At 39.2% G+C, this 16071-nt stretch overlaps 1 protein-coding gene across 3 annotated transcripts in view; it reads left to right on the top strand.

Annotated features, from left to right (window-relative positions):
• TTC13 (tetratricopeptide repeat domain 13) overlaps nt 1–16071 on the top strand; it is a 155660-nt gene that overhangs the window by 57371 nt on the left and 82218 nt on the right. For all 3 annotated transcript variants that reach the window (XM_089654610.1, XM_089654609.1, XM_089654611.1), the window contains 4 exons: nt 4389–4481; nt 7399–7515; nt 8438–8548; nt 10578–10660. In XM_089654610.1, coding sequence (XP_089510736.1) covers nt 4389–4481; nt 7399–7515; nt 8438–8548; nt 10578–10660 — 404 coding nt within the window. The remainder of the gene's footprint in view (nt 1–4388; nt 4482–7398; nt 7516–8437; nt 8549–10577; nt 10661–16071) is intronic.

Here is a 16071-nt window from a genome sequence, read left to right as displayed (position 1 = left end):
TTTCCCCTCCTGGGGACACCTCCTTCTTATATCCACCTTTCCTCAATGTTGAGTATATAGATCAGATGGAGAAAAAAAGACCATGGTGTCTTATCCTTTTGAATAAGCGTATTTATTGCTACCAGATGCGGTGATACAAGCATATGAGGCACTTATCTTATGCAGATATGCAGAGCTGGTGATTCCCTCTGCCTCTCTGTCTGCCTCTGCTAGAGTCGCCGAGCCTCTCCGATGTGACGTCAGAGCCCCTCCCCTACGCGTTGCGTCACAGGGTCACGTGACTTCATCAGCCAATCAAATTCCCCCTGATGAAGTCACGTGACCCTGTGACGCAACGCGTAGGGGAGGGGCTCTGACGTCACGACGTTGCATCGGAGAGGCTCGGCGACTCTAGCAGAGGCAGACAGAGAGGCAGAGGGAATCACCAGCTCTGCATATCTGCATAAGATAAGTGCCTCATATGCTTGTATCACCGCATCTGGTAGCAATAAATACGCTCATTCAAAAGGATAAGACACCATGGTCTTTTTTTTCTCCATCTGATCTATATACTCAACATTGAGGAAAGGTGGATATAAGAATGTGTCCCCAGGAGGGGAAATAGGAGATACTGATACTCCTTTCAAAAATCTATCTATGAGTGGCCACGTGGATGAATAAAGAGGAGATTATAGGAGGAGGATCTGAGCAGGTCTGCACATCCATCTGGAATACTGCATAAAGGAGCACTATCCCACCAGTCCTAGAAGGACTACAAGTCTATTTGCCTAAATTTATTTGGGCAAATATTAAGGTGAGCGCATATTGAGACTACACGGCACCTGGAAAGAGGGATTAAGGAGTTCACCTGCACATTGCACGTTTTGCACAAAGATATATAAGACTGTTCATTTTTGTATGCACCTTTGCACAAAGATATAAAAGACTCTTTATTTAATCATGAAATTGGAATATGGCATTGATAATATTGTTTGAGCACTAATGGCACAATTTTAGTATATCCATGATTTGATTTTTCATTCACTATATCACATTAATTAATTTATTGATTTTTATTATATTTATTAATTTATTTAGTTTATTGATGTTTATGAGTGATATAAAATACATTATTAAGTATTTATAGTAGGAGCGCGGCATTATAAATACGTCTAATGGTTATTGATCTTATTCTGGAACCAAAAGCTCTAACCCAATACCTTCTGATTCCAAAATTCCGCATGGAATCCGCAAGGTCAGTTATTGTCTCCCTAAGACAAGGGGAACACCTGGCATCCTTAGACATCAAGATGCCTAGCTGCATATTCCCATTTATCCATATCAGCGTTTTCTGTACTTTGCAGTGAAAGACAATCTGTTGCTGCCTATTGGATTATCTTCAGCTCTCAGACTATTTATAAAGGTCCTAGCACTTCTTCTTACCCTTCTAAAAACTCAGGGCATCCAGGTAACAAGTAATCTGGACGGCCTTGCCCTGAAGGACTACTCTACCCTCCAGCTGTCTGGAAATGCCCATAGGACAATTCAGCTGCTCTAGGATTTTAGTTCAGTTAGCAATTTCCAAAAATCTGATCTCCAGCCTTCTCTTCTACTGGAATACTTGGGTCTGGTCCTGGACATTTCCCAAGCAAAGGTGTTTTTGTTTTTTTTTGGGTTTTTTTTGTATTTTTTTTTGTTCTTCCAGAGAAGAAAACGCACTCTCTCAGAACTCAGAGATTAAAGGGACATCCCACAATGAGACATTCTATATCTAGGCCTCCCCTTTTAACTAAATACGTGAAATGATTGGCTTTGCCAGTGATGATTTGAGAGCATCCTATTAAAAGGAGTCTTTGCTTAAAGGCTTAAAGCGTTTACAGGAGCCTGACATTGCACCCACAATTCACTTATTGCAGGTGCAATGCTTTGCAGGCTCCTGTGGGAAAATTGAAAAATGCACTTTTTTTTTCCTACAAAAATGTGTGCGTTTTGTTCTTTTACAAAGGTGAACTTAACTTTTTAAGCAGTAAGTTATGTTTTGTTTTTTGTTTTGTTTTTTTAGTTTGCTTAAAGTGTTACTAAACCCAGGACCCTGCATCCACTATATCTGGTCTCCCGCAGTACACACAACATGGAAGTGCAATTATTTTAGTAAATATAAACTTCTAAATACCTTTTCTCATCAGCAGTAACGTTGGGTCCATATATAATAGGACACAGGCACAATTTTAGATTTTTCAGGTATTTACCAAAACATATTTAAGCTATAGTTATATCATGGATATGGGCTGAAAGTGCACACTCTCAGGTTTAATTCGAGGGTATGTACATCCAAATTGGAGGAAGGGTTTAGGAATTACAAATCTTAGAGTAGCCATCCCCCCTTTTTTCAAGGGACCAAAAGTAATTGGACAGTTGACTCAAAAGGTGTTTCATGGCCAGATGTGGGCTACTCCTTCGTTCTTCATCAATTAAGCAGGTAAAAGGTCTGGAGTTGATTCTAAGTGTGGTATTTGGAATCTATTGCTGTGAACCTACATCATGTGTTCAAAGGAGCTGGCCAAGCAAGTGAAACAAGCCATTGTAAGGATTCAAAAACGAAACAAATCCATCAGAGAGATGGCAGCAACATTGGCAGTGGCCAAATCAACAGTTTTGTACATTCTGAGGAAAGAATGCACTTGTGAACTCCGCAACATAAAAAGGCATGGGCGTCCACAGAAGACAACAGCGGTGGATGATTGCAGGATCCTCTCTATGGTAAAGAAAAAACCCATTCACAACATCCAGACAAGTAAGGGGCACTCTCTAGGAGGTGTGCGTATCATTTTCAAAGTCTACAATCAAGAGAAGACTTCACGAGCAAATACAGAGGGTTCGCCACAAGGTGCATACCATACATAAGCCAGATTAGACTTTGCAAAAAAAATCTAAAAAGCCAAACCAGTTCTGGAAAAGCATTTTATGGTCGGATGAAACTAAGATTAATCTGTACCAGAATGATGGGCAGAAAAAAGGCTTGGAACAGCTCATGATCCAAAGCACACAACATCATCTGTAAAACATGGTGGAGGTAGTGTGATGGCATGGGCATGCATGGCTTCCAGTGGCACTGGGTCATTGGTGTTTATTGATGTGACAGAAGCAGCCTGATGAATTCTGCAGTGTTTAGAGATACTGTCAGTCCAGATTCAGCCAAATGCAGCAAAGTTGATTGGACAGCGCTTCACAGTACAGATGGACAATGATCCAAAACACACTGCAAAAGCAACCCAGGATCTTTTGAAGGAAAAGTGGAATATTCTGTCAATCACCTGATTTCAACCCAATTGAGCATACATTTCACTTGCTGAAGGCAAAACTAAAGGCAGAAAGACCCACAAACAAAAAACTGAAGACAGCTGCAGTTAGAGCCTGGCAAAGCATCAGAAAGGAGGAAACTCAGTCTTTGATAATGTTCAAGGGTTCCAGACTTCAGGCAGTCATTGCCAGTAAAGGATTTTCAATAAAATATATTAAAAATGAACGTGTTTTTTTTATTTATGATTTATATTCAACTGTCCAATTACTTTTGGTCCCTTGAAAAAGCGGCGATAGCTACTCTTAAGATCTGTAATTCCTAAACCCTTCCTCCAATTTGGATGTCCATACCCTCAAATTAAACCTGAGAGTGTGCACTTTCAGCCCATATCTATTTTTTCATATCTATTATATAAATGTAGCTTGAATATGTTTTGGTAAATACCTGAAAAAACTAAAATTGTGCCTGTGTCCAAATATATATGGACCTAACTGTATATAGCAGTCTTGTGGATTCTATCAGTGTTCAGCCAAGCACTAGCTAAAGCTTGTAGGAGGAGTTTTCATTCTGCTCTAGGAGGATGCAAAACCCCTGACCTCTGTCTGGACAGTGCTGATTGGCCCTGTGCTGATCACATGCTCACTCCCAAGAAATAAAAAAAACCTCTCTAGCAATACACCCCAAACGGAGCATGTGCAAAATGCCTACGGTTCAGTCTGTCTTATCAGGAGATAAGAGGTAGTCGCTTGAAAAAGGGGAGGAATAGAGAATTAAGAGCCTTTTTATACAATGCAGAGGATTAACCCCCTAGGTTCCACAGGGAGTATAACAAGCATGCTTTACTGCATATACAGATTGATTTTACTGTTGTGGGTTTAGTAACACTTTTTAATGTTAACAAATCTTAAAGACATCTGCATGTGTAATCTGTGCTGCTATTGTGAGACTATTTTAAGCTTGAAAATGGCATAAAGAATAATTCAGTGTAAAATGTGAAAAAGTTATATTAATCTGCATTTGTAATGCCAATTGTATTTTTGCCAAAATTATTGCTGTTGTGTTTGAAAGTAAAGACAAACCTACTTATATTTTCTCTTGTGTTCTTTAGGACATTAAAAATGCAGAATTGGCATTATTTGAACTCAGTCGGGTTATCAGCTTGGAACCTGATCATCCTGAAGTATTTGAGCAAAGAGCAGAAGTGAGTACTGCTGAAAACCTTTTTGTGTTTTTTGATATGATTTATAAATGCACTTGAAATCCTTACTTTTTTTATTTCAGGTCTAAGCAGACTGCTTAGAAGGGGACATTCCCCGAAAGCTTGTCCGCAGAATTGTATGTTCATGCAAATAGAAAAAGTATCACAGACAGTACTTAATTGTTCCAAATAGTCCTGAAAAACCCAGGAGGAAGAAAATTTTGAATTATGGTTTTGAACTGTTGCTGTTTTGTTGGTGCACATACTGTTTAACTTACTCTAAATATCACAGCAAGTTTTATGACCACTATAAAAATAAACATCCTGTTTCTTCCTTAATTACATGCAGGGCTTATTAGTGCTCTTTTATGATCCACATGTTTTATGTACAGTATTTTCTGTGTTCTGGAGCTGCTGTTTACCGTATTTTTCGCTCCATAAGAAACACTTGATCATAAGACGCACCTAGATTTTAGAGGTGGAAAACAGGAAAAAAATATTCTGAACCAATGGACTGTGGACACGGTACAGGGGATGACCAGAGACTGCGGACCTTTTAGGGAGCAGAGGTGGGGGTGTAAGCGGGTACCCAAATATGACAGGTACCCGCTACCGCGAAGTTGTCCTTCCCCGTAATCTTCTGGGACACGTGACAGGTCCCAGAAGAAGGTAACCTTTTTGCCCTTTTTCACAGGGAGCAGTGTAAAAATATAGTGATGCACCAATATATCGGGCACCGAAAAGTCCCATTGACTTCAATGCAAAACCAGCTGCATTTAAGATTTTACATTTTATTTATATTTTCTGTCCACATTTTGTGTGTTACACTCAATAAGTTATTTTATGTTGTCACTGGATTGTGTTTTTAAAAATCATATTCATTTAAATTAATGTTAATTTTAAAGATACAGTGGGGATCAAAGTTTGGGCACCCCAGCTAAAAATTTGTATTAATGTGCATAAAGAAGCCAAGGAAAGATGGAAAAATCTCCAAAAGGCATCAAATTACAGATTAGACATTCTTATATGTCAACAAAAGTTAGATTTTATTTCCATCATTTACACTTTCAAAATAACAGAAAACAAAAAAATGGCGTCTGCAAAAGTTTAAGCACCCTGCAGAATTTATAGCATGCACTGCCCCCTTTGCCAAGCTGAGACCTGCCAGTGTCATGGATTGTTCTCAATCATCGTCTGGGAAGACCAGGTGATGTCAATCTCAAAGGTTTTAAATGCCCAGACTCCTCTGACCTTGCCCCAACAATCAGCACCATGGGTTCTTCTAAGCAGTTGTCTAGAAAACTGAAAATAGTTGACGCTCACAAAGCTGGAGAAGGCTATAAGAAGATAGCAAAGCGTTTTCAGATGTCAGTATCCTCTGTTCGGAATGTAATTAAGAAATGGCGGTCATCAGGAACAGTGGAAGTTAAAGCAAGATCTGGAAGACCAAGAAAAATATCAGACAGAACAGCTTGCAGGATTGTGAGAAAAACAATTCAAAACCCACGTTTGACTGCACGATCCCTCCAGAAAGATCTGGCAGACACTGGAGTTGTGGTACACTATTCCACTATAAAGAGATACTTGTACAAATATGGTCTTCATGGAAGAGTCATCAGAAGAAAACCTCTTCTACGTCCTCACCACAAAAATCATCGTTTGAACTTTGCAAATGAACATATAGACAAGCCTGATGCATTTTGGAAACAAGTTCTGTGGACCGATGAGGTTAAAATTGAACTTTTTGGCCGGAATGAGCAAAGGTACGTTTGGAGAAGCAGGGGCACAGAATTTAATGAAAAGAACCTCTGTCCAACTGTTAAGCATGGGGTTGGATCAATCATGCTTTGGGGTTGTGTTGCAGCCAGTGGCACAGGGAACATCTCACGAGTAGAAGGAAAAATGGATTCAATAAAATTTCAGCAAATTTTGGATGGTAACTTGATGCCATCTGTGAAAAAGCTGAAGTTAAAGAGAGGATGGCTTCTACAAATGGATAGTGATCCTAAACACACCTCGAAATCCACGGGGGATTACATCAAGAGGCGTAAACTGAAGGTTTTGCCATGGCCTTCACAATCTCCTGACCTCAACCTAATTGAAAATCTATGGATAGACATTAAAAGAGCAGTGCGTGACAGACAGCCCAGAAATCTCAAAGAACTGGAAGACTTTTGTAAGGAAGAATGGGCAAAGATACCTCAAACAAGAATTGATAGACTCTTGGCTGGCTACAAAAAGCGTTTACAAGCTGTGATACTTGCCAAAGGGGGCAGTACAAGATATTAACTCTGCAGGGTGCCCAAACTTTTGCAGACGCCATTTTTTTGTTTTCTGTTATTTTGAAAGTGTAAATGATGGAAATAAAATCTAACTTTTGTTGACATATTATAAGAATGTCTAATCTGTAATTTGATACCTTTTTGGAGATTTTTCCATCTTTCCTTGGCTTCTTTATGCACATTAATACAAATTTTTAGCTGATTTTTAGCAAAATTTTTTAGCAAAATTTTAGCAAATTTCAATCCCCAGTATATATATATATTATGTATATGTATATATATATATATATATATGTATATATAGTATGTATATATATTTATATACCTTTTTTTTTTTTTTAAACTGTCCCTTTCAGTTTTCGACCAAGTGCATGCTGAATTTTCGTTTTCTGTCCAAAATTTTCATTTTGGTGCACCACTAGTAAATTATGCTGCTAGATTGTAAATTTTATTTATTTTTTCACCTGCTTGCAACCTCCAAAATTTTTCTAATCTGATAAAAGAATACATGAAAATGGAGAAAAAAAGAAAATTGACCTGTTACGTGTTTTTTTTTTTTTTTTTTTTGTGTTTTTTTTTTAACTGCTGATAACACTACCTACCATAACTTTTTTGCCTTTTCCCTTTCTCCCCAAAAGATATTGTCTCCCCTGGGAAGGATTAGTGAGGCACTGAGTGACCTGACCAGAGCAATCCAGCTACAGCCATCAGCGCGGTTATATAGGCATAGAGGAACACTTCATTTTATATCTGAGGTGAGCTAAAAAAAATATTTTATTCTGTATATGTCATGTCCACCCCTAAATCTTAACTACATTGAGATTAAATGCTTTCCAGTTTTTTGTGTCTGTCAATGTTCTTACAGATGAGATTGCATTTCCTTCCTTTTTTTTTGCAGATTCCAACCTTTGTTATTCTGAATAGCGAGCTGTTTGTGTCCATGTGGAAAGTGAATCTAATGGGAGTGGTTTCATAATTATCAATCAGCTGCTGCACTTGCAGGGATCTAATGAGGAAAATTACAGGGTTTGCATCGCTTCAGAAGTGATTTCCTATTCGCAGTACCTAAAAAGACATTTTTGTTGCAGGGGATGCCAGAAATCTGATTTTTTTTTTTCTTTGTGCGGACTTCAGTGAGTCGATCATAGGAAATTATGTTTCTGGGGGGGGGGCGTTCTGTATACAGAACACCATGAGGTAGCCATATTGCATTGCATTTTACAGAGAATTACAGCACCACAGATTAAAAAGGAACAGTCATTTTTAATAACATTCAATTACAATATGACTTGTGTTGTAGTTTTATATGCAAATTTTTTTTTTTCACTTTTTCCCATGAAAGTGAAGTTACCCTTTAAACTAGAACCCAGCAGAGTTTTGTTATAGACCTGCCAGTTGTCAGAGGAGATGTGCAGTGACATCAAAAGTGTTGAGCACCCTCTTAACCTTTTTGCTGTGTTAAAATATTCCCCATTATATCCCACTTTTATTTTACTGTACACATGTGCTGCCTATTGAGTAATATTTTGCTTGAGCATATTAAACAAAAAAGAACTTGTCATCAGACTGGAAGTTATGTCACCGCACTTGAAGATCACTCCACAATCACACTACAGCTATTCACTAACACTTTTCTGAAATGAATAACAACTTTTTTTTTTTTTTTTTTTTTGACAGGATTACATTGCAGCTCATGAGGATTTTCAGCGCTCCCTAGAACTGAATCCGAACCAACCAATTGCTGTTTTGTACAAGGGCTTGACGTTTTTCCACAGAGGGCTGCTGAAGGTAATCTTGGTGCAAGTAATCTGTTGGTCGCCTGTCTGTCAGAAGTCAGGCTAACGACCGGCTTTTGTCAAAGGGACAGGCTGGAAAACCAGCATCTGATTAAGCACTTGAAGCCAATGGCTTCAAGGGCTTGTTTAGGAATTTCACGGCTTTAAACCTGAAATAACCTTGCAGATGAGAGCTCCAAATCATATATTAGCGAAAATATAGCTGTATGAGAGCACCTATGCCCTGCCCATCAGATTCTCTGGTTACGTTGATTACAGTTCTCATTTTTATAGGGCTTCTTTAGTACATGCTACACCCTGCATTGCTTATCAGTTTACAACACTTACGATGTATAGGGGACCAGTCTGCAACATTTTATGAGTATCAATGGTGCATTAATACTTCGCACGCTCAATGGTGCAGTGGACCAACGTGCCAAATGCAGCTATATATTTTTTTTTTTTTTAATTAACTTAATTGAACACTTATTACTGTTATTTCATTATAATATTTTGTCATGATGTAGGATATAGTAAGAATCACCTTTATCCCTATTCACGCTGATCAGTGTGCAATACAAAGGCAGAGCATTGGAGATCGCTGCACCAACATTGCTTGTGTTGGTATGGCGATCTGTCAGTTTTTTTTTTTTTTGTTTTTTTTTGTTTTTCTTTCTTTTTTGAGGGTGTTTTTTTGCCTTCAGACCACTGGGTTGAACAAAAAAAAACTAGCCATGTGTACCGGGCTTAATTTGTATACAGATCTATCTCCTCTGGTAAAAAATATATATAGAGAGCTGCTATCCACCAAAAACTATTAGTTTAGTGCACAAATATATGTACTTACCTCTACTCTACACTACTTTACTTTGGCCACTTGTAACAAATGTAGTCTTATCTATCTGCCATCTAATTTAAAAATGAAAAACTGCATTAAAAACCCAGTATCCTAAATTCAGTTTTTCCAGGTGAAATGCAAAAAAAAAAAACCTTATAAAGAGTGGCTTATTTTGCTCTAATAGGAAACAAATGGGATACAATCTGAATCAATGTCTTACAGCCCACACCCCTGGTAGTGACATTCTTTTTATTCTCATGGTTTGTGTCCAGCTATACCTTGTTCTCTCAGTATTGTGTATGTTGCAACACACTCACCAACAACTACGCACTGGAGTTGCACTTCTGCCTTCAGTTTTGCACTAGCCTCTGTTACAGCTCATTCCACACTGTCTGCATTGTATTGTTTGAAAGCTTTCCCTACACTGTTTGCATTTCACTCTTTACTTTCACCCTATGTTCCCCAAAAACTGTATCAACAGAACTACTAAAACTGCATGGTGCAAAATCTTGTGCAGCTTTGCATAGGAAACCAATCAGCTTTCAGTGTGTTTTTTATTTATTTTTTTCAAAGTTTAACTGAACAAGCTGAAGTTATAAGCGGATTGGTGGCACCAGATTTGCACTCTCCAGTTCTATTAAATCAACCTCTATGTTCTTTGGCACCCCCATTGTTCACACTACACTTGATCATCTTTGCACCTAATCATACTGCATCCTACTCAGACTTCTCTCCTCTGCACCATCTGCTAAATTCAGCTTTACACACTTTCTTATTTCTTGTGCTTTGTATCTTCTGACGTCATCCTTGTCACCCCTTTTGTAATTCACTCTGGCATTCTGTGCTCCTCATTCACCATAATATTTTTCTGTGGTATGTTGTGCTAAACACTTTTCCCACTGTCGTACTGTAAATGCCACCTAACATTCCATAAATATGCTGAAGTCCTTTTCCCCCTTACTAAACACATAAGCACTTTGTGTAAGTCCTACCCTACCCTACCCTACACCACAACTTTGCAGATCAAGAGAAATGGTATATTCAGGTATTCTTCTGCCTTTTTAGTGTATTCCAATGTTCCAGGGGCATCTGTTGCTCCTTCCTCTCCTTCACCCTTTGCCATGAACAGCTTCCACTCTGCTTTAATTGCTTTGGACGTTTTTAAATGTCATTTTTTTTTTCCTCTCAATCATTCTATATTCAGGAAGCTATTGAGTCATTTAAAGAAGCCTTGAAGCAGAAATCAAACTTTATTGAAGCATATAAAAGCCTTGGTCAAGCTTACAGGTAAGCACGTCCAGCCAAATGAGGTACAGCAGCAGTTGAATGAAAATGATCTCAAGCAGGTTGTATGGGGTGTATTTGCAACATAAAATTTAGTAAAAGTTAAGTTTTTATAATGCAGGCTAACATTTTGTTAAATATTAAACATGTAATTTTTGCACAAGCCATTTTGGAATATTTCAAAAAATTACATTCACATTACAAATGTAAAACTGAAGTTATTATCTAAAACTGCCAAAGCAATTTAGAATGAACTTTCTTGCAGTAAGTCAACCTAGAACCCGTAATTCCTGCTTGATGGAATGGCTGACAAAGTCTGCACAAAGTTGTAAGTCAGATTTCAGGCATTCTCTGCAATTGGAGTTGAATTTACTGTGTAAGACTCCTCTACTGCTAAAGGGAAGAAGATGATGCTCATTGTCATATTGTTACACTAAGACTGTTAAAAGTGGTTTTAAGGAAGGCATGCCTCACTATTTCTAATCCATATGAAACTCATGGATAGACAAACCTGTTTTTAAGATGAGAGAATTGTAGAAATCTGTAATTTCCAAAATCTTTGCAATGAATATATTTCAGCAGGCAGAGATAGTATTTTCCCTTAGTAAAACTGAAGCTACACTTTAACCTATTTAATGCATATGAAGATTGGGCTACCCAAAAATAACTCCTTGGGTTGCAGGCACTCAATCTGAAGTAGATTTGTTCTTTTTAAGTAGACACTTTCTTGGTGATCTAGTAATAATGGTTCTTAACCAGTGCATCCACCCATTTTTACTTTAGATGGACGGGAAGCAGTGTCAATGTGGGCTTATGTGCCTGTAAGTCAGCCCGCACCAGCAGCTCCTGCACAGCTTACAGAACGCTAACCCGGGAGCCCGGTGATCAGTGTCACCCAGACATTGCTGATCACATTACGGCTGTGTCTGGGTGATCACATGGTATTTTTACCATGTGATTGCTGTGTCCAATCACATAGTAAACAATAGAGAATGAAAGCAAGCATTGGCTCTCTCTATCACTGTGAGAGCAGAGGAAAGTGGTGCTGCAGCCTGTACATGTACAGCCACCTGCTAGGCTGCTTGTACACTCACCGCATTGCCAGCCTGCACCAGAGTTCCTGATCATGCCCCAGTATAGTCCTTTGTAAATAATGCAGCCAGCACCTGTCACTTGTCCCAGTGCTCACAAAAACACAGCCATCATCTATACCAATGTCCTGATCACCACCATACCTCAAACCAGCGCCCTGATCATCGCCATACCAGCGCCCTGATCATCGCTATACCCCATATAAGTGTTCTGATTCCCCCATATGCCATACCAGCATCTTGTTCACCACCATAACCCATATCGGCATCTTGATTACGCCATACCAACTTTCTGATCACCACCATACCCCATTCCAGTGTCCTGATCAAGGCTATAACCCATACCAGCGTCCTGATCACTGCCTTACCTTATACCAATCTCCTGATCACTGCCATGCCATATATACACACACACTAGCCACTTTATTAGGCACACCTTGCTAACGCCAAGAAAATATCCCCCACACCACTTTACCACCACCAGCCTGAACCGTTGATAAAAGGCAGGATGGATCCATGCTTTCATGTTTATGCCAAATGCTGATCCTACCATCTGAATATCACAGCAACCAGTTTCCCCATTTTCCGCTGAATCTGACATCAGCAAGACATTTTCGTCCGCACAACTGCTGCTCACTGCATATTTTCTCTTTTTTGGACCATTCTCTGTAAACCCTAGAGATGGTTGTGCATGAATATCCCAGTAGACCAGCAGTTTCTGAAATACTCAGACATCCCGTCTAACAACCATGCCAACATAGTTTGTAGACCTCATTTTATATACTGTTTTGGGTTATTTTTACCCCAAAAAAGTAGAATACATTGTGGCCTAAATTTATGAAAGATTTATTTGCAAAATTTTATAACAAAAACTAAGCAAAAAATGTTTTTTGTAATTTTTTTTTTTCCAACATTTTTGGTATTTGTTTTCATTTATATAGCAAAAAAACCCCCAGTGGTAATCAAATAAAAGCTCTATCTTTTGTTGCAAACAAATGATAACAATGTTATATGGGTACAGTGTTGCATGACTAATTGTCAAAGTGTGACAGGGATGAAAGCTGAAAATTTGGCCTGGGCTGGAAGGGGGTGAAAATGTCCAGACTTGAAGTGATTAAGAAAGATTTTGCGCAATACATCCAAGGTTCCCTTAAAGAGTAACTCAACGTTTTTCAGAAAAAAATAACATAACTTCTGCTTCCGATTACCTAGGTGGTCAGAACGGAGGTGGGAATGGGAACCTGTCTAAATCCCACTCCCCAAAAGTACTAATTCCTTACCAGGACGGAGGAGGAGGCCTTAAAACGGAACTTCCCCTTTTTTGGGTGGAGCTTTGCTTTAATGTTAAAAATGACCTTTCCTCTTCACTCTGCAACAGTTGTCATTTTCTGGAAAAGCAATGCAGTGTGGCAACTTGGAGGCCTTCTGTACACAGTTGGTGTACAGAACTTCCCCAGAAATGTCATTTTCTGCTTTTGTGAATTTAACTGATTTTCCCACAAGTCTACACTAAGATACAAATCAGATTTTAGACCTCCTCTGCTATGAAAATATAATTTTGTTCAGATACTCCCAAAGGATTAATTACTTCTGAAGGGATGCTGACTCCGCTTTCTTCATTAGAACACTGCAGTTGACTATAATAAAAGTCACTCCCATTCAGATTCACTCTGCTATTCGACTTAAACAAATAACTGTTCCTATAGAGCAGATCTGTTCCTACCCAGAGTAGGTAGGACTCTGGAACGAAGTTTGTTAAAATCCATGCAATATTCCTTGATCACACAAGGGATTTTTTTTTTCTCAACAAAAGTGGAGTTACTGGCAGCAATTAATTTTAATTTCCCATTAGCTGTATCCTGCTGACAAACGCATGCTGTGTCCAATCACAGCATGGGGTCAGTAGGGGATGCGTGCTGCCAAACCAGGAAGTACCTGTGACATAAGAATACGTCATCGTGCTTGGCTGTGCCACCCATTCGCAGTATATCTACTGTGAGCTGGTAAGCAAGAGATAAGGGCAGGTTCACACTAATGCAACATTAGTATGACAAGGGGAATCTCATTGTTTTTTCAATGGTGCTCATTGTTCAGAAATTTGCTATTTTGGAAAAGATTCCTGCACTACTTTTGGTGTGATTTACAGTGTGAATTGGCTCCATAGAATATGGAAAGCCGCATAAAAGTCACACCACGTGATTGTACTGTCAGTTGCATCACAATAGAGTAAACGGAAACTAAATAAGATTGGATCCTGGGGGGTTTGTTTGCTTTTTTGTTCTAATGTTAGAGGTGATCCCTAATATGTTCCCATAAGCCTCACTTGATTCTTCCCACATACTGTTTGCAACAGGTTACGCAGGAGATGATGTATACAACCTATTTAAGCTGACCATTCACTCTCGGTTTAATTTCAACAGGAGGACCATTTGTGTATGACCTGATTTGTATGAGAGTCCCTTAAGTACGCACATCATGAGCAATGAGAATACCCACATCTGTATATCCTCATAGTGCTCAATCATATGCTTTTATTTTTATGGAGACTAAATGTAAGCCACAGCGTTGTAAATATGTTGTGTAATCATCTCCTGCATAACCTTTTGCAAACCCCCATCCTACCAAATGCTTGACATTTTGCATTTTAAAATTTAAAAACTGAAAACAAAAATGAAAACATTAGGCCAATATTACAGACCAATGTTTGAGTTTAGCTCACAAATTGGCATTCTGTTACAGTGAAGGAAATACGTATTTGATCCCCTGCTGATATTGAATGTTTGCCCACTCACAAAGTAATAATCAGTCTAAAAATTGAATGGTAGGTGTATTGTAGCACTGAGAGACAGAATGGCAACAAATCATTCAAAAGAAATGCACGTCTATCAAATTATGCACTGATTTGCATGTTCATGAGGGAAATAAGTATTTCATCCCCTATCATTCAGCAGGATTTCTGGCTACCAGGTGTCTTTCATACAGGTAACAAGCTGAGATTAGAAGCTGTCTCTTAAAGGGAGTTTCTAATCTCATTTTGTTACCTGTATAAAAGACACCTGTTCACAGGAACAATCAGATTCCAAACTCTCCACCATGGCAAAAACCAAAAAGCTGTCCAAGGATGTCAGGGACAAGATTGTAGACCTACACAAGGCTGGACTGGGCTACCAAACTATCGCCGTGCAGCTTGGTGAGAAGGTGACAACAGTTGGTGCAATCATTTGCAAATGGAAGAAAGCCAAAACTGTCAGTCTTCCTAGGTCTTGTGCACCATGCAAGATCTCAACTCGTGGAGTGTCATCCCAGAACTACACGTGAAGATCTTGTCAATGATCTCCAGGCAGCTGGAACCACAGTCACCAAGAAAACAATTGGTAACGCACTGCGCCGACAAGGATTGAAATCCTGCAGTACCCTCAAGGTCCCTCTGCTCAAGAAAGCACATGTCCAGGCCCGTCTGAAGTTTGCCATGGAACATCTGAATGATGAGGACTGGTTGAAAGTGTTGTGGTCAGATGAGACCAAAATGGAGTTCTTATTCAGCATTCCTCCTCCAAACACAGCGAGTTGAGCCGATGCCAATGACCCCAAGAACACCATCCCAACTGTCAAACATGGTGGTGGAAACATTCTGCTTTGGGGGTGTTTTTCTGCTAAGTGGTCAGGACAACTGCACCGCTTCAAAGGGACGATGGACGGGGCAATGTACCGTCAAATCTTGGGCGAGAACCTTCTTCCCTCAGCCAGGGCATTGATATTGGGTTGTGGATGGGTGTTCCAGCATGACAATGACACAAAACACAGGGCCAAGGCAACAAAGGAGCAGATCATGAAGAAGTACATTAAGGTCCTGGAGTGGCCTAGCCAGTCTCCAGACCTTAATCCGATTGAAAATCTGTGGAGGGAGCTGAAAGTTTGAGTTGCCAAACGTCAGCCACCAAACCTTAATGACTTGGAAAGGATCTGCCAAGAGGAGTGGGACAAAATCCCTCCTGAGATGTGTGCAAACTTCTGTGATTGCCAACAAGGGATTTGCCACCCAGTACTAAGCCATGTTTTGTGAAGGGAATCAAATACTTATTTCCTTTATGAACATGCAAATCGGCGCATAATTTGTTTAGACAGAATAGCAACAAAAAATTCAAAAGAAATGCATGTCTCTCAGTGTTACAATACACCTATAATTTGATTTTTAGACTGATCATTTCTTTGAGTGGGCAAACATTCCAAATCAGCTGGGGATCAAATACTTATTTCCTTCACTGTATATACCCCATCCTATACACATTAAACTTGTGAAAGTCAACTATGTTATTTATTTAT

The sequence above is a fragment of the Staurois parvus genome, unplaced genomic scaffold (genome assembly GCF_062004578.1).
Source record: "Staurois parvus isolate SC_StPar_1 unplaced genomic scaffold, SC_StPar_1.0 ptg000780l, whole genome shotgun sequence".
In the NCBI taxonomy this organism is placed as follows: domain Eukaryota; kingdom Metazoa; phylum Chordata; class Amphibia; order Anura; family Ranidae; genus Staurois; species Staurois parvus.
This window is presented reverse-complemented; position numbering and strand designations above follow the sequence as displayed.